Source organism: Artibeus jamaicensis, unplaced genomic scaffold, assembly GCF_021234435.1.
Source record: "Artibeus jamaicensis isolate MK-2021 breed Jamaican fruit bat unplaced genomic scaffold, CSHL_Jam_final scaffold_1964, whole genome shotgun sequence".
Classification (NCBI taxonomy): Eukaryota; Metazoa; Chordata; class Mammalia; order Chiroptera; family Phyllostomidae; genus Artibeus; species Artibeus jamaicensis.
In genome coordinates this window covers 72,640,109-72,663,577 of record NW_026522030.1, presented here as the reverse complement: position 1 = coordinate 72,663,577, position 23,469 = coordinate 72,640,109, and the positions used below count along the sequence as shown (strand labels likewise).

General features: G+C 40.6%; 1 protein-coding gene across 6 annotated transcripts in view; it reads right to left on the bottom strand.

Annotated features, from left to right (window-relative positions):
- Window positions 1–22,244, bottom strand: part of ZNF658 (zinc finger protein 658) — a 30,958-nt gene extending 8,714 nt beyond the window's left edge. Inside the window, exons 1-6 of one of the 6 annotated variants that reach the window (XM_037128696.2) lie at window positions 22,030–22,244; window positions 13,846–13,872; window positions 8,953–9,079; window positions 8,560–8,655; window positions 3,974–4,029; window positions 2,602–2,671 (exon numbers count right to left, since the gene is read on the bottom strand). In XM_037128696.2, coding sequence (XP_036984591.2) covers window positions 2,602–2,671; window positions 3,974–4,029; window positions 8,560–8,655; window positions 8,953–9,079; window positions 13,846–13,860 — 364 coding nt within the window. In that variant the 5' untranslated portion in view covers window positions 13,861–13,872; window positions 22,030–22,244. Of the gene's footprint in view, window positions 1–2,601; window positions 2,672–3,973; window positions 4,030–8,559; window positions 8,656–8,952; window positions 9,080–13,513; window positions 13,685–13,845; window positions 13,906–22,029 lie in introns of those variants that run through there. The other 5 variants (XM_053656469.1, XM_053656471.1, XM_037128698.2 and 2 more) reach the window with 5 other exon arrangements.
- Window positions 22,245–23,469: the final 1,225 nt, after the last annotated feature.

Here is a 23,469-nt window from a genome sequence, read left to right as displayed (position 1 = left end):
AAAATATAAGATATGGAAATATTTCCTAAATCATTTTATGAGGTCTGCATCATCCTCATAGCAAAACCAAGCACAGACATTCAAGAAAAGAAACCTACAGACCAATATTCCTCATGGCATAAATGTAAATGCAACACTGAAAAACAGTAGCTAATAAATCAAGATCAAGTGGGATTTCTCCCAAGAACACAAACTGTTGCAATATTCAAAAATCATATTGTCTAAGAGCTAGAAGCAACCGAGGTACCCATCAGTAAATGAATGGATAAAAAAATTATGGTACATGTACACAATGGAATTCTATGCAGCAGAAAGAAAGAAGGAGCTCCTACCCTTTGCAACAGCATGGATGGAACTGGAAAGCATTATGCTGAGTGAATAGGCCAGGTGTTGAAAGACAAATACCATATGATCTCACCTTTAACAGGGAGCTAAACAACAAAACAAACAAGCAAGCAAAATAAAAACAATGACAGAGGGGAAAAAGGGGAGGGATCTGGAGGAACAAGTATGAAGGACACAGGGATGAGGACTGGGGGGGAGGAAATGGGAGGGAGGTGGGGAGCATGGGGCAGGGGGGGCTGGGATGGGAGAAATAGACAAAAAACTGTACTTGAAAAATAACTAAATAAAATTTAAAAAAAAAACAATGACACTGAAATAGAGAACAGGGGGACAGCGACCAGAGGGGAGAGGGGAGGGAATTTCAGGGGAAAAAGGGAAAGGATTCACAGGAACAAGTATAAAGGACACATGGACAACAACTAAGGGGGGTGGAAATGGGAGGGAGGTGGGGAGCACAGGGGGTGGGCAGGCTGGGATGGGAGTAAAAGACAGAATACTGTACTTGAAAAATAATTTTTAAAAAAAATTTTTAAGAAAAAAAAATATTGTCTAAATAATCAATATCACACAACCACATCAATTAAAGTAAAATATTTCACTAAATTCAAAATCTACTCATTAACCTAATATAAAAGGAATCTATAAAAAGTGTATAGTTAACATCATACTTAATAAAGACTGAATGCTTTCATCCTAAGATTAGGTGGGAGAAGGTGTTTACTCTCAAAAGTAAACAGTTTTTGGAGTAGAAAAAGGTATTGGCTTCTACTCAAGATTGTAATGGAAGTTCCAATCAATGCATGAGGCTAAAATTAAAAAATACAGAGTAAGTCTACACAGAAAAATCACAAAATGAGCTTTAAAAAAAATCTCCTTGAACTAATAGGTGTTTTCAGCAAATGCAAAATACAAAGCCAATATACAAAAGCCGGTAATATACAAATAATAATTAACTGGAATTTGAAATCAGATACATAACATAATTTACCATTGTGCTAATACCCCCACACATACACACAAACTGGTATCTGTAGGCTGAAAACTAATTAAATAAATCCTAAATAGAGATGTAAATATTATTTATAGATTAGAATGCTCTGTATCTTATACATGTCAATTCTCTTTAATTTGATCTACAGATTTAATGCAATCCAAGCTGAAATGCCAGCGTGCTTTTTAAAAAATATCAAGAAATGGACTTCTGGCCAAGATGGAGGCATAGGTAGACACACTGCCTCCTTACACATCCAAAAGGACAACAACAAATTTAAACACAAAAAAACCCACAACTTCCAGAAAATCAAACTGAATGGAAGTCCAACAATCAAGGAGTTGAAGAAGAAACATTCATCCAGACCGGGAGGAGGGGCAGAGAGAGGCAGCTGGATGGAGGGAACTTGCAGCAAGGCAGTGGCTAGAGGACTGGGGTGGGCAAGGTGGCTGGTGAACTAGATAAGGCAGCAGCTGGCAGAGTGGGTGGTCCCACATTTGCGTGCAGATAAACAGGGAGGAACAACTATGGAGCGAGACAGATGACACAACCCAGGGTTCCAGTGTGGAGAAATAAAACCTCAAAACCTCTGACTGAAAAAACACATGAGGGTTGAAGTGGCAGGAGAAACTCCCAACCTCACAGGAGAGTTCAATGGAGAGACCCACAGGGTCCTAGAACATACCCCAAACCACACACCTGGTAGCAACATAAGTGACCCCCCCACCCCCCAAAAAAAGCCAACAGAGAGCTGACCAAGTGACACTGTTCCCTCTCTGACCCCTTCGCCACATATGGTGCTGTGGTTGCCCAGTCCTGGTGAACACCAAACTATGTAAGGGGCTCTGCTCCTTACTATGTAATACACATGCAGAGACAAAAAATGAAAAGACCAGATCAAAGTTCCATAAAAAATACAACTAAGTGACACAGAGATAGCCAACCTATCAGATGCACAGTTCAAAATACTGGTAATCAGGATGCTCACAGAATTAGTTCAGTATGGTCACAAAACAGAGAAAAAAGTAAAAGCTATGAACAGTGAAATAAAGGAAAAGGTACAGGGAACCAACAGTGACGGGAAGGAAACCATGACACAAATCAATGATTTGGACCAGAAGGAAGAAATAAACAGTCAACCAGAACGGAATGAAGAAACAAGAATTCCAAAAAATGAGAAGAGTCTTAGGAACCTATACTGGCTATATTAATACTGGCCAGGGGTAAGAGAGATCAGGCTCCCACCAGCCTTCTGTAATACTAACCACCCTGTATTTTATCAGGTGCCAGTGTACATAGTTCATCTTCATTCTTCTTTCCATCTGCACTTAGTGACTAAGAAGGAAGGAACATATTTACTACATCATTCCTCTGGTTAATGCTTTTTATATCTTATTAACTCCTTCCCTAAGCACAGTCATGAACATATTTTCCTTATCATCATTTAGAATATTTCTACTTTTGCTTTGAAAATCAGGTTTAAGCCACCTAAATCCTACTTTTTGTTTTGATCCATATGGTTACTTCAGGACTCTTTCCCCCCTGTTCTGTGGGGATAGTGCCATCTGCCAAAAACCAATTGTCTATAAAGCATGTTTTTTCTCGAGCTCTCTTTCACTAATTTATTAAACTATCTCAAAGCCCATCCCCACCCCCTCGCATTGCATATTACTTAACTACTCCAAGCTTTACACATATCCCTGATATCTGGTAGAGCAAGTCCTCCCACATCACTCTTTATGAATGGGATCTTGGTTTGATATTAAATCTTTATTAAGAATTTCCACTTGAACTTTTACATAAATTTCACTATATTTTCCTTTGTCTTTGTTAGGATTAGCTAAAGTTTCATCTACTTTATTGTTTTATTTTTCAGTTTTCCAGTTTATTACTACTTTCATTAGTATATTCTTATTATTATTCTTAGGTAATTAATTCATATAATATTTATCTCTGTTCACTAATTTACCTGTATCCTAAGGTTTCTAATATATGCATTTATTTTTAGCATTTTATAAGTGTCATGCAATTTTGGATTTCATTTCTTTTTATACATTATTTAAAAGAGACACTTTGAAAAATTTCCCTATCAATGTTTTTGTTTACTCATTTTACCATTAACATCTACATTTATCAAATAAACTATGTTGAGAGAATATTATTTGTGATGATGCTAACTTGGTGAATTTATTGGTGCTTTTTTTTTTATAAACTAAAACTGTATTTATACTACCCCATGATTATTTGATGGGAACCTGAAAGACTTGTCCTTTGATTTCAGCATACTTATACACAAACATATGGTTCACTTTAATACATATATCATTTATGTCCAATACAGGCATAGTTATTTAGTATCCACAGTGCTTATTATTTTATCAGATGAGGTACAGAAGGTCCTCAAATAACTTCCTTTCATTAAATGTCATTTCGTTATAAACTGATGAGAAAAAAAATCAATTCTGGGCCAGGGCCACTGTCTGTGTGCAGTTGGTATGTTCTCCTCTGTCTGTGTGGTTTCATCAGGGTATTCTGGTTTTCTTTCACATCTGAAGATGTGCATATTAGGTGAACTGAAGCATCTACCCTGCCCCCAGTTTGTGTAGTGTGTAAGTACACCCTACGATGGCATCTCACCTTAAGCTGCCTGGTTAAGCTTCGGCCACCTGCAACAGTGAACTGGAATGAGCAGGCTGAAAAACAATGATTAATTTTTCTTAAATGTATGTACAGCTCACATATCAATTTTTAATACAGAAAGTATTTTAGATCTTTATTTAGAGTTTGGTAATGTTTTTGCTGTAGGAATTTAACTCTTGTTTATATCAATTAGTCTATAATAAAGGTGGTTTCATTTTAGGTCATTACACTTAAAATCAGTATCCAAAACCCTATCAACGATGTTAATAAACACTTACTGTATAATATGATCTCCTAACCCAAGTGAATTTTATGTTCTTAGACATCTATTTGGGGTTTTATGATCATTGATATCATTATTTGGTGCAGCCATTCAAATGCTTAAAGGTTTACATTAACCTGTGCTCTTGCACAAGAGGGCCTTCTTTTAAGTTAAGGAATTTATTATCTATATTAAAATCTGAATAATACAAGATTAAACCCTAAATTATTTTATTTTTATTGCATTAATAACTTTACCATTCTTTTATTGTAATTTTTTCTAAGATACTTATTTAGGGATATCTGTTTTAGCCGATCAGTATGATCAAACTGTTTACATTTAGTGATTGGGAAATATGCTTGATCTAAATTATGTCAACCTTTATGTTAAACTACCTGTTTAAATGAATTCACAACAGAAACTTTCAGTGAAAACACAGAAAATGATTTTACTTTTTTTCTTGAGGAATTATACTGAAATTATGACTTCTGAAATTTCTGGAATTATTTATTAATTTAGACAAAGGCCAATAAGCACATGAAAAAATGGTTGGTGTTATGAGTCATCAGAGAAACTCTTTAGGGACTAAATTGCACCCCCCCTAAAAATTTGTATTTTGAAGCCTTAATCCCCAATGTAACTGTATTTAGAGATAAGTCCCTTAAAAGGGTGATTAAGATTAAATGAGGTCATAAAGGTGGGCCCTAATTCTATAGAACTACTATCCTAATAAAAATAGGAAGAGACATCATAGCTCTTTCTCTCTCCATGGGAGCACAGAAGAAAGGCCATGTGAGAAGGTGCTCATCTATAAGTCAGGAAGAGGGGCGTCACCAGAAATCAACCTTGCTGGCACCCTGATCTTGAACTTTCAGCCTCCAGAACTGTGAGAAGTAGCCTGGCCAGGTGGCTCAGTTGGTTGGAGTACTGTCCCACACATCAAAAATTTGCAGGTTTGATCCCCTGTCTGGGCACATACCTAGGTTGCAGGTTTGATCACCAACTGGGGCACATACAAGAAGGCAACTAATGGATGTTTCTCTCTCACATCAATGTTTCTCTCTCTCTCTTGCTCTAATATCAATAAACATATCCTTAGGTAAGGATTAAAAAAAAAGAACAGTAAGAAATACATTACTTAAGCCACCTAGGCTGTGGTATTTTGTTATGCCAGCCTAGCTAATACAGAAATGCATATCAAAGCCTCAATGATTAAGCACTTCACACTCATTCACCAGGATGGCTGCAATCAAAAAGTCAGATATTAAGTGCTGGTGAAGATGTGGAGAAATCAAGAGTCCTCAAGTGTTACCATTAGGAATGTAATATGGTACAGCAACTTTGGAAAACAGTCTGGCAATTTCACAGATCTACCATAAAACCCAGCAGTTCCGCTCCTATCTATAAACTCAAGAGAAATAAAAACATACATCCCTATGAATACTTGTAAATGGCCCTGGCTTGTGAGGCTTGGTGGACTGAGTGGCACCCTATGAACCCAAAGGCCACCAGTTCAATCAACCCAGGACACATGCCTGGCTTGCAGACCAGGTCCCCAGGTGGGGGCACATGAGAGGCAGCTGATCAATGCTTCTCTCATACACCCATGTTTCTCTCCCTCTGTTTCTCCCTCCCTTCCCTAAAAATAAAAAATAAAATCCTAAAAAACCCACAAAACTGTAAATGAGTGATTATATCAGCATTACTCAGTAACAGCCAAAAGGTAGGATCCCATATGTCCACTGAATGATGAATGAACAAAATGTGGTATAGCCAGACAATGAAATATTATTTTTCCATAAAAAGTATGAAATGCTAATATATGCTACAATATTAACCTTATAATCACAAAAAACATATAATGTGTGATTCCATTTACATGAAATGTCCAGAATGGCCCAATCTATGGAGACAGAAAGTAAATTAATGGTTGCTGAAAATGGACAGGCCAGAAGATAGGGAGGTAATAATAGCTAAATGAGATGGGGTTTCTCTGAGTTAAAGAAAACTGACTGTGGTGTTTACATATATATATGAATATAATAAGAGCCACTGAATTGTATACTTTAAATAGGTGAAATATATGTTATGTGAATTATATCCCAATAAAACTGTTTAAAAGGGAAAACAACTGCCCTGGCTGGTGTAGCTCAGTGGACTGAGCACAGGCCTGTGAAACAAAAGGTCGCTGGTTCGATTCCCAGTCAGGGCACATGCCTGGGTTGCAGGCCAGGTCCCCAGTAGGGGACACATGAGAGGCAGCCACACATTGATTTTTCTTTCCCACTGTTTCTTCTTCCCTTCCCCTTTCTCTAAAAAATAAAGAAAGAAAATATTTTTTTAAAAGGAAAAACAACTATCAAAGTACTTCCCTCTGGACTTCCGCCAAGATGGAGGTATAGGTGGATGTGCCGTGCCTTCTCACACAACCAAGTATAGGGACAACTAAATATTAGCATCAGAAAACACAACCAGAACACGGAAAATTGAACTTTTCGGAAGTCCGTTAACAACAAATTCTTCAGCCCGACCGGTAAGGGGCGAAACCGGCGTCTCGTGAGGAGTTGCACAGGACTCCGGTCGGACGGACCCAGGCGCGGAATCCAGACACGCGAATCCAGACGCACGGGTTCCAAACGCAGGATTGGACCTAGCGAGCGACCGAGCAACCCACCGGGTGAGCGACTGCTGAGGAGACAGTGGGGAGGCGGTGCTGCGTGTTGACTGTGGTTGCCTGTCTGCGGGCGAGCGGACAGGCGAGGGAGTGGGCGGTTGGACCGGGCCCTGCGGTCTCCGGTCGCCGTGGCGCGCGGCGCCGCCATTTCCCCGCTCTGACCACGCCCCCACATACAGCGTCACAACCCAGCGACCTGGGAGTCCAAGGCGCTGCTTCTCACATTTAAAGGGCCAGAACAGACCAAAAATGTCTCAGGAAGACCTCAAAGCCCCAGAGATAAATCTAAGCGACGAAGAAATAGCAAAACTCTCAGACGCACAGTTTAAAACACTGGTCATCAGGATCCTCACAGATCTGGTGGATTATAGCCACAAATTAGAGAAACATATGAAGGCTAAACTAAGGGAAATGAATGGAATTCCACAGGAAACCCATAGAGATGAAAAAGAAACTGGGACTCAAACGCTCCAATATCCGAATTATAGGGGTACCAGAAGGGGGAAAGACACAACCACCAGTGGAAAAATTATTTGAACAAATAATAAAAGAAAATTTCCCCAATCTGGCAAAGGAAATAGACTTCCAAGAAATCCAAGAAGCTCAGAGAGTACCAAAAAAGTTGGACTCAAGAAGAAACACACCAAGGCATATCATAATTACATTAGCCAAAATTAAAATGAAGGAGAGAATCCTAGAAGCAGCAAGAGCTAAGGGGATAATCACCTACAAAGAAGTCCCCATCAGACTGTCAGCAGATTTCTCAAAAGAGACCTTACAGGCAAGAAGGGGCTGGAAAGAAATATTCCAAGTCATGAAATCTAAAGATCTACAACCAAGATTGCTCTATCCAGCAAAACTTTCATTTAAAATGGAAGGACAGATAAGGTGCTTCTCAGATAAGATCAAATTCAAGGAGTTCATCATCACCAAGCCCTTATTATATGAAATGTTAAAGGGACTTATCTAAGAAAAAGAAGTTAAAGAAACATGAACAGTGAAAGAACAACAAGCTCACAGTTATTAACAACCACACCTAAAACGAAAGCAAACTAAAAGAACAGCTAGATCAGGAGTGGAAACATAGAAATGAAGATCTCAAGGAGGGTTAGCAACAGGGGAGTGGGAGGAGGAGATGGGGGGGAGAAGGTACAGAAAATAAGTAGCATAGACAGTAGATAGAAAATAGATGGGGGGGGGGCAAGAATAGCATGGGAAATATAGAATCTAAAGGACTTGAGACACATGGACATAAACTAAAGGGGGGTAATGGTGGGGATGGGGGGCAGGGTGGAGGGGAATGAAGGGGGGAATAGAACAACTGTAACAGCATAATCAATTTAAAAAAAAAAATGTATCTATTGGCCCTGGCTGGTGTAGCTCAGTGGATTGAGCACAGGCCTGCGAACCAAAGAATCACGGTTCGATTCCCAGTCAGGGCACATGCCTGGGTTGCAAGCCAGTTCCCAGCATGGGATGCATGAGAGGAAACCATACACTGATATTTCTCTCCCTCTTTCCTTCCCTTCCCCTCTAAACATAAATAAATAAAATCTCTAAAAATATATAAATTTAAAAAAAAAAAAAAAGTACTTCCCTCTGTGGGCTAAGTACCCCAGGAGGTTCCTTCTGTCTGAGCTCACTCACCTGGGTTTCTCTGGTTTAGGAATTCTTCCTCTAAGGACCAGGGATCTTCACCTTGCTCCAACTTGAAGATCACCTGGGGTTTGATAACACAATACCCTGTGGACATAACAATCGAAGGTACATATGGACCAGATTCATGGGCTTTTTAGTTTTTGAAGGTAGAGAAAGATACAATAGCAAGAGCAAAAAGTACCTGTTTGCAGTTTTTAATGGGAAAGTAATGATACAAAAATTGTTTCTATTTCTCTAAAGGTTTGTTACTCAGGACTCTTAATCAAAAGCCTAAACATTCATCTCTATAAAGGGTCTAGGTGTTCTGATAATTTTTTTAAAAAGGAAATGTATTACAGAGGGAAACACAGGATAAGGTCTCACAGGGTAAGGTCAGCTCACCCACAGAGATGAGGTGGCTATAGGTCTCCAGCATCACTTCTCTGTACAGGGTCCTCTGGGTAGAGTCCATCCATTGCCACTCTTCCTGGGTGACCTCCACAGTCACGTCCTTGAATGACACTGGTCCCTGTAATAACATATTTTGTTCAAAAGTTCAGAATTATGTGACAAATAAAATATCTTTGAGAACAACTCTTTTTCTACATACTCTTAAGGCTTTAAAACAGATATAAAGAATGTCATATTTTGACCTAATTTATCTTTAACTTTGGGGTTATATAGTTAGTTAAAAAGGTTTTTAATGTGCCATAATTCATTTGTATTTATGAATTATAGTTTTTAAGACAAAAGAATTCAGTGTAAAGACACTTCCTACAATTCTTTTTCTACATCCCAAGGAATTATTCTAATTATTCTAGAATTCTAGGATGTTCAATCTCGCCTTGGACATTATTACCATAAATAATGGCAGCAAGGAAGAATACATGTAAGCTGTGAACTTACATATAAATAAATGTATAAGACAGATAAATCTGGAACTCATGCAAAGAACAACTTACCAAAGAGTTGGAATCAGAGAGACCAGTATAAGAGAATACTATCTACACTAAAGTAACAACAAAGGCTACAGTGATAGGACAGAAGCAGCAACCAGTTTAATAACTTCTTTATTATATAGCTACCCAGTCTAGCAATATTGGGCTGTTTCTCGAATGCTGGTACCAAATACTGGTATTTGGGACAAAAAAGGAAAAAAGTATATTAGAATTTCTAGTGTGACACATCTGTTCATATTGCTACTGAAAGTTCTATGGAATGTAAAGTTGGAATAGTCCCTTAAACTAATATACACATAGTATTAAAACACAAAAAGGAGCTCTAGGATGAAGACAACCCTAAGGAATTACTAACAATATAGGAGGTTAACTGAAATTTCAGAGGCAGTCAGACAGCAATTTGAGCACGCAGAAATTGAGCAAGTAGTAAAAACAGCATTTGAGAAAGCATGAATACTAAAGAGGATGGCAATAAAAGTACTGGCCACAAAGCCAGGGAACTTTTTTAAAAAGTAAGAATAGAACCATGAAGAGCAGAATCTTGGAAAACAAAAAAAAGGGAAAGTTTCTACAACAAAAGATCTCAAAGGGACTGGGAAGGAGAAGTGGAGAGTTGCTATTCAAGGAGTATAAAGTTCCCCTTGTGAGAAATATTAAGCTCTAGAGATCTGCTGTACAATATTGTGCCTCTAGTTAGCAATACTGAATGTACACACAAAAACTGGTTAAAAGAGTAGATCTCATGGTGTGTTCTTATCACAATTAAAAAATAGAATCTGAAGTAGATTAAGAGGTAAGAGGACAGAAACAAGTTTTCTCCCACTATTTTGTATCCAGTTATAATCTCATTCATGTCTTCAGCATTACTGAGTAAATACCACCTCTATATGAAGCTTAGTACTAGTACCTGTGAATTAAAACAAATAAATAAAAGAACAGAAACACCTCTCATTAAATTTATTTTAATCTAAAAATTATAAATGAAATTTAACTGGGACTTCCGCCAAGATGGAGGCATAGGTGGATGTGCCGTGCCTTCTCACACAACCAAGATTAGAGAAAACTAAATATTAGCAACAGAAAACACAGCCAGAACACGGAAAATTGAACTTTTCGCATGTCCGTTAACAACAAATTCTTCAGCCTGACCGGTAAGGGGCGAAACCAGCGGCTGGCGGAGCAGGGTTGCACAGGAGGACTCGGCCAGACACACTCAGGCCCGCGGAATCCAGGCCCAGGGTCAGACCTAGCGAGCGACCCAGCGAGCAACCAGGCAAGCGACCGCAGGGGAGACAGCCGGGCCCAGGGCTGCGTGTTGACTGAGGTCGCGCATTTGTGCGAGGGTGGACAGGCGAGGGAGTGGGCGATTGGACCGGGCGGGCAGGTCCCCACAGCAAGCAGCAGTGGAGGGCGCCGCCATTTCCCTGCTCTGACCCCACCTCCACATACAGCGTCATAACCCAGTGACTCTGAGTGGCCCAGCCCAGGTGAACCACCTAAGGCACTGCTCCTCCGCACCCAGCTGTGAGAAGCGGCAGAGGGGGTCGCCATTTCCCCGCTCTGGCCACACCCCCACATACAGCGTCACAACCCAGCGACCTGGGAATCCAAGGCGCCCCTTCTCACACTTAAAGGGCCCGAACAGACCAAGAATGGCGCAGATGGATCTCAGAGCCCCAGAGCCAATAGATCTAAGCGATGAAGAAATAGCAAAATTCACAGACGCACAGTTTAAAACATTGGTGATCAGGATCCTCACAGAACTGGTTGATTATACCGACAAATTAGACAAATATATGAAGGCGAAACTAATTGAAATGAATGGAATTGCACAGGACACCAATAGCAATGAAAAGGAAACTGGGACTCAAATCAATGGAGTGGACCAGAAGAAAGCAAATAATGGCCAAACAGAAAAGAGTCAAGAAGCAAGAATTCAAAGAAATGAGGAGAGTCTTAGGAACCTCCAGGACATCTTTAAACGCTCCAACATCCGAATTATAGGGGTACCAGAAGGGGGAAAGACACAACCACCAGTGGAAAAATTATTTGAACAAATAATAAAGGAGAATTTCTCCAATCTGGCAAAGGAAATAGACTTCCAGGAAATCCAGGAAGCTCAGAGAGTACCAAAGAAGTTGGACCCAAGAAGAAACACACCAAGGCACATCGTAATTACATTAGCCAAGATTAAAATGAAGGAGAAAATCCTAGAAGCAGCAAGAGCTAAGGGGACAGTCACCTACAAAGGAGTCCCCATCAGACTGTCAGCTGATTTCTCAAAAGAGACCTTACAGGCAAGAAGGGGCTGGAAAGAGGTATTCCAAGTCATGAAATCTAAAGACCTACAACCAAGATTGCTCTATCCAGCAAAACTTTCATTTAAAATGGAAGGACAGATAAAGTGCTTCTCAGATAAGATCAAATTCAAGGAGTTCATCATCACCAAGCCCTTATTATATGAAATGTTAAAGGGACTTATCTAAGAAAAAGAAGTTAAAGAAACATGAACAGTGAAAGGACAACAAACTCACAGTTATTAACAACCACACCTAAAACGAAAGCAAACTAAAAGGACAGCTAGATCAGGAGTGGAAACATAGAAATGAAGATCTCAGGGAGGGTTAGCAACAGGGGAGTGGGAGGAGGAGAAGGGGGTAGAAGGTACAGAAAATAAGTAGCATAGACAGTAGATAGAAAATAGGGGGGGGCAAGAATAGCATGGGAAATATAGAATCTAAAGGACTTGAGACACATGGTCATAAACTAAAGGGGGGGTAATGGTGGGGATGAGGGGTAGGGTGGAGGGGAATAAAGGGGGAATAGAACAACTGTAACAGCATAATCAATTAAAAAAATAAATTAGAAAAAAAAGAAATTTAACTATATTTTGTAAAACTAAAACATTACTGAGAAAATTGGCTTTTCCCCCTATTTTTTGGCCAATTTCTTTAATATCTGATTTAATAAAAATCAGCTGGATTTTTTTAAATTAAGCTAACAAGTGATGTAGGTGAAAATGTTAAAACACAGATCTCAGAAAATTCTCTCCTCCACAAAAGCAAAGAAAAAACTGGCAAAAATGATACAAGTTAACAAATGCCCCCTGTGGAAATATACAGGAAAAACAGCTACATTGTGTCTGTATAATTTACCCTATTCCTATCCCTCTCTCTCCAGCTCTGATGTAGTTTGACAACCAACAGTCTGCAACCAGCATCCTGGCAACTACAAGCGGGTTGGAGTTCCATCAAAACCTCATTCCCATACTGTGGCCAGTGTGGCTCACTTGGTTGGTGCATTGTGCTGTAAACTGAAAATGTCTGTCGCAGTTTCAGTATCTGGTCAGGGCACATGCCTGGGTTGTGGATTCAGTCCCTGGTCAGGGCACATAGAAGAGGTAACCAATAAATGTTTCTAACACTGATGTTGCTCTCCCTCCCTTCCCATCTCTCTAAAATCAATAAGCATGTCCTCAGGTTAGAATTAAAAAAAAAAAAAACCACCTCATTCCCAGAAAACGGTCATCATTTGGCCCACTTAGAGGTTCTCTAAAAGACCCCACTTACAAGGATGTCTTTATTTGAACTATAGTTGACTTGGAGCTTACATGGTGCAAATAGTCTATACTCAGAGGCATTTGTCAAAACATTTAAAAACATTGGTTTAACTTAGTGGCTACCTGAGGTAATGGATAATAGCTGGGGCAAACAATGGTCAATAAAGAACCTTAAAAGGAAATGCTGGGGAATATTCCTGATAATCTAGAAGGCCACATACATGCATAGGTACTCAACATATATATTAATGCAGAGTAATTTTAAGGATACTTAGTCGATTCATCAGCAAAATATCTTAACCTCTGTGTTTGAGTTTCTGAAAAATAGTAGTGACTAAATTTACATATAGCATTAAGTTTTCTACTTTCATTGAAGAATGAGTAGAGGCAGCACTCTATATTACTTTAGGGTTATTACTGGAAAAATTTTAACTAAATCACCTACTCGGAAACAACAAAGGTTATTTTTATCTTCAATTGTCTTTAAATTCTCTGATGAATTAGTTTGCTTTATCTTCTCACCCATGTCAGCCTTTAAAGAAGCATTGTCTGACACTGTGACACAGACACTGGAAACCTAAGAAATAAATTTGGTAAATTTGTAGTACCAGAAAATCTGCATATATCCACATGTCAACTCTGCTATTCATTTGTATTTCTGTATCTTCTCTGAATGTATCTGATCCATTTCTATTTCTATTTCCATGTTAACAGAAACACACTTAAGCCCTTATAAAATCCATTGTAAAATAAAGTTTATTAAAAAAATAAACTCACCTGAGCTATGTTCATTTTCTGCTGCTCCTACAAAAAGGAAAAAAAAATGTGAAGGTCCAGCTGGGGAGGGGGAAAGAGAAATTGGGTCATGAGAAAGAAACCTGGTCTGCCTTACGCATCCTATATTCATCTGCCTAAAAACTTCAAAACACCAGGTGGAGAAAAGGCTTCCCTATGGAAGAATGGCCCTTTGACATTTTTGAGAAGGAAAAGGAAGAACCACACAGAGGTAGCACCACCTGAACACGAGCATCTCTAATATGATCATGTGTGCTTAACCTTGCATTTTCACTAAGGTAAATTGCTTTCTGTCAATGAATTAACAATTTACGCTCCCTTCTGACAAATTAAAACAAAAGAAATTTTTCATAAGTAAATAAAACAGATGATTTGTTAAATAAATTCAGGTACACCAGAGGTGAAACCCTCTACCTTTGTTAAAACTAATGTCGAGGACTTCCAGCCAAGATGGAGGTGTAGGTGGAAACACTGTTCCTCCTTGCACAACCAAATTTGAGGACAACAAAGATGTACAAACAAAAACACAACCAGAACAGACAGAAAATTGAACTGTATGGAAGCCCAATAATGAGCCATTCATCCAGATCGGTAAGAGGGGCAGAGTCAGTGGCAGGTGGAGAGGGGTCGCAGCAGGGAAAAGTGGTGGTTGGGAGACCTGGGCAGGGGGAGGAATCGAGCAGACCCAGTGAGGCGTGCAAGACAGCTGGCTGACCGGGGTCACACATTGGCAAGCAGATAAGCCAGGCAAAAAGTGGGCAGTGAGACAGACCGAGCAACCCAGGGCCCCAGAGAAAGGAAATAAAGCCTAAAAGCACCAATTGAAAAAACTTGCTGGGTTGAGGTGCCAGGAGAGACTCCCAGCCCCAAGGGAGAGTTTGCTGGGGAGACCCACAGGGTCCTACAATGTACACAAGCTCACACACCCAGGAACCAGCACCAGAAGGGCTCAATTTGCTTATAGGAAGGGGCAGAGGGGACTGAAATCCAAGAGAGAGCAGAGCAAGCACAACTGTTCCCTCTCTGACCCCACCCCCACATACAGCATCACAACCCAGCTACTGGGTTGCCCTGCCCTGGTGAACACCGAAGGCTCCACCCCTCACTACATAACAGACCAAAACTTTATGGCTCAAGCAGAAGAACAAATCAAAGGCCCAGAGCCAATACTTTTAAGCAACCAAGAGAGAGCCAACCTATCAGATGCAAAGTTCAAAGCACTGGTGATCAGGATGCTCACAGAATTGGTTGATTTTGGTTGTAAATTAGATGAAAAAAATGAAGGCTACACTAAGTGAAATGAAGGAAAATGCACAGGGAACCAATAGTGATGGAAAGGAAACTGGAACTCTAAACAATGGAGTGGACCAAAAGGAAGAAAGAAACAACCAAACAGAAAAGAATGAAGACAGAAGAATTCAAAAAAATGAGGAGAGGCTTAGGAACCTCCAGGACATCTTAAACATTCCAACATCTGAATAGGGGTACCAGAGGGGAATAGGAAGAGCAACAAGTAGAAAACTTATTTGAACAAATAATAAAGGAGAACTTCCCCAATCTGACGAAGGAAATAGACTTCCAGGAAGCTCGGAGAGTCCTAAAAAAAGTGGACCCAAGAAAAAACACACCAAGGAACATCATAATTATATTACCAAAGATTAAAATGAAGGAGAGAATTCTAGAAGCAGCAAGAGATAAGGGGACAGTCACCTACAAAGGAGTTCCCATCAAACTGTCAGCTGATTTCTCAAAAGAGACCATACAGGCAAGAAGGGGCTGGAAAGAACTATGCCAAGTCATGAAATGCAAGGACCTACATCCAAGATGACTCTATACAGCAAAGCTTTCATTTAGAATGGAAGGGCAGATAAAGTGCTTCTCAGATAAGGTCAGGTTCAAGGAGTTCATCATCACCAAGTGCTTTTTATATGAAATACTAAAGGGATTTATCTAAGAAAAAGAAGATAAAAATATGAACAGTGAAAGGACAACAAACTGACAGCTATTAACAACCACACCTAAAACAAAAGCAAACCAAACCAACAGCTAGATCAGGAGCAGAGCCACAGAAATGGAGATCACATGGAGGATTAGCAACAGGGTAGTGGGAGGAGGAGAGAGGGGGAGAAGATACAGAGAATAAGTAGCATAGATGGTGGGGAGAAAATGGGGTAGGGCAAGAGTAGTGTGGGAAATGTAGAAGCTAAAGAACTTATGACACATAGACATGAACTAAAGGGGGGGAATGTGGGAGGGGAGGGAATGTGCAGGGTGGAAGGGAATTAAGGGGCGTAATGGAACAACTGTCATGACATAATCGATAAAATATATTTAAAAAAGAAAAAAATGCTAATGTCAAAAAACTACTTGGATTAAATCAAGTTCTTGTATTTACATCTTGAGTTAGTTTCCACAGAAAACTCTGCAATAAAGATGGAACACTTTATGTAAGAAATGTATTTGTTTGAATATTTGTTCTTAACTGGTTGTAGTTTCTAAAAAAGACCTTTTTATAAGATGTTTATAGAACTTATCCATGTGAGTAAACAGTACTGCACTGCTGCTGTTTGGTTTCGCCCTGGGTGACTACAAAAATCATTCATTTTTGGCCCAGCATTTTTAGGCTTCCAAAGATGTCCAATATAGAAAACCCTTCTACTATCATTTTGGTATCCCTATGTTCAGGAAAGAGGGAGCATTGGCATAACTCTAGATGCCATATGTGGTGATGAACAAGGTGTTAGAGCAGCTCAGAATCTGGAGGGCAGAATAAAAAACCCAACACATTGTTTAGAATTTTCTCAGCTCTGGCTGGTTACACCTTCCCCAGACACCTGTACTCACCAGCCATCCACTGAAGTGCCTTTTCCTGTGCAGCCTAACGGTAACCCATCCCTCTAAACTCCAAGTTCCCTTCTGCAGGTTTCTACTGTCACACAATCTGTGATGGCTTCTGGATGTGGCAACATCACCAAGTGTGACTCATGCCACCCAGGGATTAAGAACTTCTTTTAGTGGGGCAAATCAAGATCGATTCCTTTCTAGAAACTTCTGCCTCTGCACTGAAGCTCTGGTGAGGGGTCTGTCAGAAAGGTGGTTCTTCCCAGGGGCAATTGTTCCTGGGGCTCCCTCTTTCCTGACTTTGAAGAGTTACTTTCCTCCAGAGGGACTGGGACCTGAGCCTGAGAAACAAGTTCACATTATTTGAAACTTTCATCTAACATTAGAAACCTGACCCTTTTGCATGCAACTACTGCACCTGAAGTGCGGCTACTGTATTAAATTAAATGCATCATTAAAATTAACTTCACTCCAAAAGAGCTGTACTTAAAAAACTATACAACACTGAAGAAATCAAGGAAGACATACAAACAAATGGAAACATATACCATGTTCAAGGATCAGAAGAAGTACATCATCAAAATGTCCATACTACCCAAAGCAATTTACAGATTAAATGCAATATCTACTAAAGTACCAATGGCATACTTCACAGACATAGAACAAACACTTCAAAAATTTATATGGAATCATAAATGACCCCAAATAGCTGCTTCAAGTTTGAGAAAGAAGAACAAAGTAGGAGGGATCACAATACCTGGTACCAAACTGTATTACAAGGCCACTGTAGTCAGAACAGCTTGGTACTGGCATAAAAACAGGCACACGGACCAGTGGAACAGAACAGAGAGCCCAGAAGTAAACCCAAGTCTCTACAGTCAATTAATATATGGCAAAGGGGGCAGCAACATAAAATGGAGTAAAAATAGGCTCTTCAACAAATGATGTTGGGAGAACTGGACAGCTACATGCAAAAAAATGAAACTCAAGCACCAACTTACACCATACACCAAAATAAATTCAAGGTGGATAAAAGATTTAAATATGACTTCCACCAAGATGGAGAAGTAGGTGGAGGATCCACCTCACCTCTGTGCACAACCAAATCTAAGAACAACTATTTTTAACAGCAGTCACAACCAAGCCACACGGAAAATCGACAATACGGAGTCCAAAGGACAACTAGATACTCAGCTGGACCGGTACGAGGAGCGAGGCCAGCAGCGGAGCAGGTTAGCAAGAAAAAATTCCCGGGGCGGTGCGCGGTGCATGCAGGCAACCGAGGGCGCTGATTGCCAGCGAGCTGGCTGCCGGAGCGCACAGGGAAGAGGTGCGGTGGGTCAGTCGGTCGTGCGCATTTACGTGCGGAGAAACCAGTGAGAAGGGAAACCCGCGCGGTGCAGCAGGCTCGCACAATTAGGATCGGATAAGCAAGCCCGAGGCGAGTGAGTGACTGGATGCGCTGGGCTAGCGGAGAGGAACGCCATTGCTCCCTCTCTGACCCCGCCCCCACACACAGCGTCACAAACCAGCAACCTGGGTCGCCCCGTCCTGGTAAACAACTAAGGCTTCGCTCCGCTCACTTAACAGCACGAATAGACCAAAAATGGCTCTAGGACAACTCAGAGCCCCAGAACCGATAGACCTAAGTGATGAAGAAATAGCCAGTCTTTCAGATGCACAGTTCAAAACACTGGTTATAAAGATCCTTACAGAACTGGTGGATTTTAGTCACAAATTAGAGAAACATATGGAAGCTAAATTAATTGAAATGAATGCTGATACAAAAGATACCAATAGTAATGGAAAGAAAATTGGGACTCAAATCAAGGGAGAGGTCCAGACGGAAGAAAAAAATGATCAAACAGAAAGGAATGAAGAAATAAGAATTCAGAAAAATGAGGAGAAGCTTAGGAACCTCCAGGACATCTTTAAACGTTCCAACATCCGAATTATAGGGGTACCAGAAGGGGGGAAAGGCACAACCACCAGTTGAAAAATTATTTGAACAAATAATAAAGGAGAATTTCCCCAAGATGGCAAAGGAAATAGACTTCCGAGAAATCCAGGAAGCTCAGAGAGTCCCAAAGAAGTTGGACTCAAGAAGGAACACACCAAGGCACATCATAATTACATTAGCCAAGATTAAAATGAAGGAGAGAATCCTAGAAGCAGCAAGAGCAAAGGGGACAGTCACCTACAAAGGAGTTCCCATCAGACTGTCAGCTGATTTCTCAAAAGAGACCTTACAGGCAAGAAGGGGCTGGACAGAGGTATTCCAAGTCATGAAAACCAAAGATCTACAACCAAGATTGCTCTATCCAGCAAAACTTTCATTTAGAATGGAAGGACAGATAAAGTGCTTCTCAGATAAGATCAAATTCAAGGAGTTCATCATCACCAAGCCCTTACTATATGAAATGTTAAAGGGACTTACCTAAGAAAAAAAAGATAAAAAAGATGAACAGTGAAAGGACAGCAAACTCACAGTTATTAAGAACCACACCTAAAACAAAAGCAAACTAAGAGGATAGCTAGATCAGGAGCAGAACCATAGAAATGAAGATCTCATGGAGGGTTAGCAACAGGGGAGTGGGAGGAGGGGAAGGGGGGAGAAGGTACAGAAAATAAGTAGCATAGACAGTAGATAGAAAATAGATAGGGGGAGGGTAAGAATAGTAGGGGAAATACAGAATCTAAAGAATTTGAGACACATGTTCATGAACTAAAGGGGGAAATGGTGGGGGAGGGGTATGCAGGGTGGAGGGGAAGGGAGGGGGGAATAGAGCAAATGTAATGGCATAATCAATAAAAATAAATAAAGAAAGAAAGAAAGAAAGAAAGAAAGAAAAAAGAAAAAAAAAGATTTAAATATAAGTTGTGACACCATTAAAGCCCTAGAGGAGAACATTGGCAGGAAAATCTCAGATATTCTATGCAGCAATATTTTCACTGATATGTCCCCTAGAGCAAGGGACACCAAGGAAAGAATAAACAAATGGGATCTCATTAAAATAAAAAGCTTCTGCGTGGCTAAAGAAAACAGTATTAACATGAAAAGAGAAACAACTGTATGGGAAAACATATTTGCCAATGATACCTCAGACCAGGGCTTAATATCCAAAACATACAAAAAACTCACACAACTCCTTTCTAAAAAGACAATTAAAAATGGGCAAAGGACTTGAACAGACACTTTTCCAAGGAAGACATACAGAGGGTCCAGAGACATGTGAAAAGATGCTCAGCATCGATAGCTATCAGAGAAATGCAAAATAAAACCACAATGAGATACCACTTCACACCTGTCAGAATGGCCATTGTAAACAAATCAACAAACAACAAGTGTTGGAGAGGGTGTGGAGAAAAGGGAACCCTAGTGACACTGTTGGTGGGATTGCAGACTGGCACAACCACTGTAGGAGACCATTCTGGGTGGCATGGGCCCAGCTCCTAGTGGAAAGCAAGGTCTGATGTACAGGACCCACGCCCACGGAGAGGTTCTCCCGTGGGGAATCAAGCCTACAATGTACCTAGGCCACTTTGAAACTTGCTTTTGCTACACTCCCTCACCCTGAATTGAGGCAGAAAAACATTTACTGCAAAGTAACTTCCTAAAATCTATGCTAAACCTTCCAAGGATGAGTGTAACCAGTTCAACTACTTTTCCCTTTTCATTTGCAAATATCCATCTTCTGTGATGTGATTGGTGGCATTGGCTTCTTTGCTTTCTGTAAAAGGTAACCACCTAAAGCAAACCTGTGCATAGTAAATGAGGACCCTCACGTAATGTGCTGAGAAACCCAATAAAGGCCGGTCATGGCAAGGGCTGCAGTTTTTTCTCCCCTTGAGAGAAGAGCCATGCTCGCCCATTTCCTCCACAGGACTCAGTAATCCATGTGACTGCCGCACATCTCATCCACAATGTGGCGGACCCCACAAGCTGGGGTCCGCTCAAACCATTATGGAATTTTCTAAGAAAACTAAAAATGGATCTGCATTTTGACCCAGCAATTCCACTTCTAGGTTTATATCCTAATAATGCTGAAACACCAATCCAAAAGAACCTATGCACCCCAATGATCATAGCAGCACAATTTACAATAGCCAAGTGCTGGAAGCAACCTAGGTGCCATCAGTAAATGAATGGATAAAAAACTACGGTACATTTACACAATGGAATTCTATGCCTCAGAAAGAAAGAAGGAGGTCCTACCCTTCGCAACAGCATAGATGGAACTGGAAAAGATTATGCTAAGCAAAATAAGGCAGGCAGCGAAAGACAAATACCATATGATCTCACCCTTAACAGGTACTTAATCAACAAAACAAACAAGCAAGCAAAATATAACGAAAGACACTGAAATTGAGAATGGATTGACAATGACCAGAAGGGAGAGGGGAAGGAATTTCAGGGGAAAAGGGGAAGGGTTTGCAGGAACAAGTATAAAGGACACATGGACAAAAACAAGGGTGGGGGGCAAGGGAGGGGGTGGAAACAGGAGGGAGGTGGGGAGGGCTGGGGGTGGGCTGGGATGGGCATAAAAGGCAGAAAACTGTATTTGAACAACAATTAAAAATTAATTAATTAATTAAATTTACCTCCTTTTCTTTTTACTGTTACTACTGAAAATTTTTTAATTTTATTTTTATATTCTATTTGCATTATCTTTCTATCGGCCAGCACTGCATTAGATGATCAGACTAGGCCTTTGAGCATGGAGACAGCCTGGATAGTGCAGGAAGGCACAAGAACCTCAGTCTGACCCAGAGACTCTGGAGAAAACCTGCAAGTCCCACATAATCTTGCTAAATGGTGAGATTCTGTCCTCATTCACTTCACTATCATAACTCTGGGAATTTGGGGACAGCCCCCTTTGCTGAGTGCGCCAAAGGTTGCAACCCTGTGTTTGGGGCCGGGATAATTATTAGGAAGAGCAAGAGATAGGGAGTAAAATCTGTATTTGAGTCCTACCCCTCTCATCTAAGACCAGCTTGTGAGCCCGAATGTATTAGTCCGCCCCCATGAAAGTTCTTTCACTTTTTAAAGTGGCCTGTTTATACCGACAAGTAGGCTTGTTGGTTAAATGAAATAAACAAAGGGAACAAAGTGTCTTTTGATAGTAGCTTACACAGTGATTAACACAAACATTTAACAAAATCTTTTGCAGATGACACCTTTTTTAATTCTCAGAAAAACTGCACGTACTATTAGTAGCCTTAAGTTCACCGTGAGCGTCACAAAGGTGCATTCCCCTCTAGTCGCCCGCAGTCCCCACACCGGGCCTCACGGAAAACGTTTTCCTAAATAGGACTCAGCCCCACCTGAGCCGCGGGAGCCGACGTGGGGAACTTCGCAGCACCAGCCGCCAGGAAAGAGGACTGCCCGCTCCCGCTCCCCAGACACGCGCCTACGTGACCTGCAAGGACCTACAAGGACCCAGTGCTCTCACCCCGGGTTCACAGCCTCTGCTTCCACACAGACCGTAAGGACCGCGAGTCTCTTTCAGGCCCCGGAGGGCGGAGGGTCGGGCAGGATCGACGTGCACATGCGCAGAGTGACCCCGTTCTCAGAGGCTGAGCGGTTGGTCTACACATTCAAGACTACAGTTCCCATGAAATCTTGAGACCAAAGAAAGTAATTTTTGAAACGTTTCCGCTTCATTACCCAATTGGACCTGACCCCTAGAAACTACCGGAATTCACAGAGTTTTGGGATTAGAGTTAGGTCCAGACAGCACATTGAGAAGCGTGGTTCTTTGATCTGTTCCGGATCAGAAAGACAACAGATGCAAGAGACGATTTGGGAAACACGAATATGAACTAGATATTAGAAGTACTGAGAAAAATTACCATTACCTTGGTTAGTGTGATTATACGGAGTGGGCAAAAACAGGTTAATAATAGCAAATAATAAATAAATAAGCAACGATACAAGAATAAAATCTGTGTTTCCCATACTCACAACTATAAACCTATTTTTGTTCACCCTTGTATTTGGATGATGTAAGAAATTGTTATTTTTTAAAGATACATACTAATATATTTACAATTATAAAGTAATGTATTTATAATTTACTTTTTTAAAAATTAAGAAAAACAGAGAAGGCAAATATGGCAAAAGGTTAAGAATCATTAAATCTATACAGTGTGTGTTATGATACTCATTTTACTATTCCTGCTGTTCAGAGTGTTTGAATTTATTTTAATACACAGTAACAGACCTGGCGTGGGGTGGGATGGAGGCAGATTAAGATGTTTACTGCCAAGAGACACTAATCAAGCTACCAAGAGAAGTAAAGGTACACATAAGAATCTTTTTCACAATTGTGAAATAGATCAAAACCAGAAAATTGAGCCAGCATTAACATAAAAGAGTAACATCTGTGACCAGCAGGATTGGGGTGAAAGAGGAGGCAATAATCTAGCTGTTCAAATACATGAAAATAGTACAAAGTCTGCCCCGGGAAAGTCCTACTATTGTTAAAGGTTTGCACAACATTGATGGAACCTGGCAGCCAAGGTGAGTGGACTGTAGTGTACATGCCTGAACAATGACAATTTCACTGTACTAATCACTGGGGGTGGTAGATGCCAATGAGTGAGCATGTGTACTGAGTGGCTATCGCATTCAAAATGAGCAAGTAGAGCAATGAGTTTGCATCACATTTTGCATTAAGCTTGAGCATTTCTCTTCAGAAATTATTGGGATGATTCAGGAGGCCAGAGCCACGGACAACTGGTGATTGGCCCCTTCATCACAAC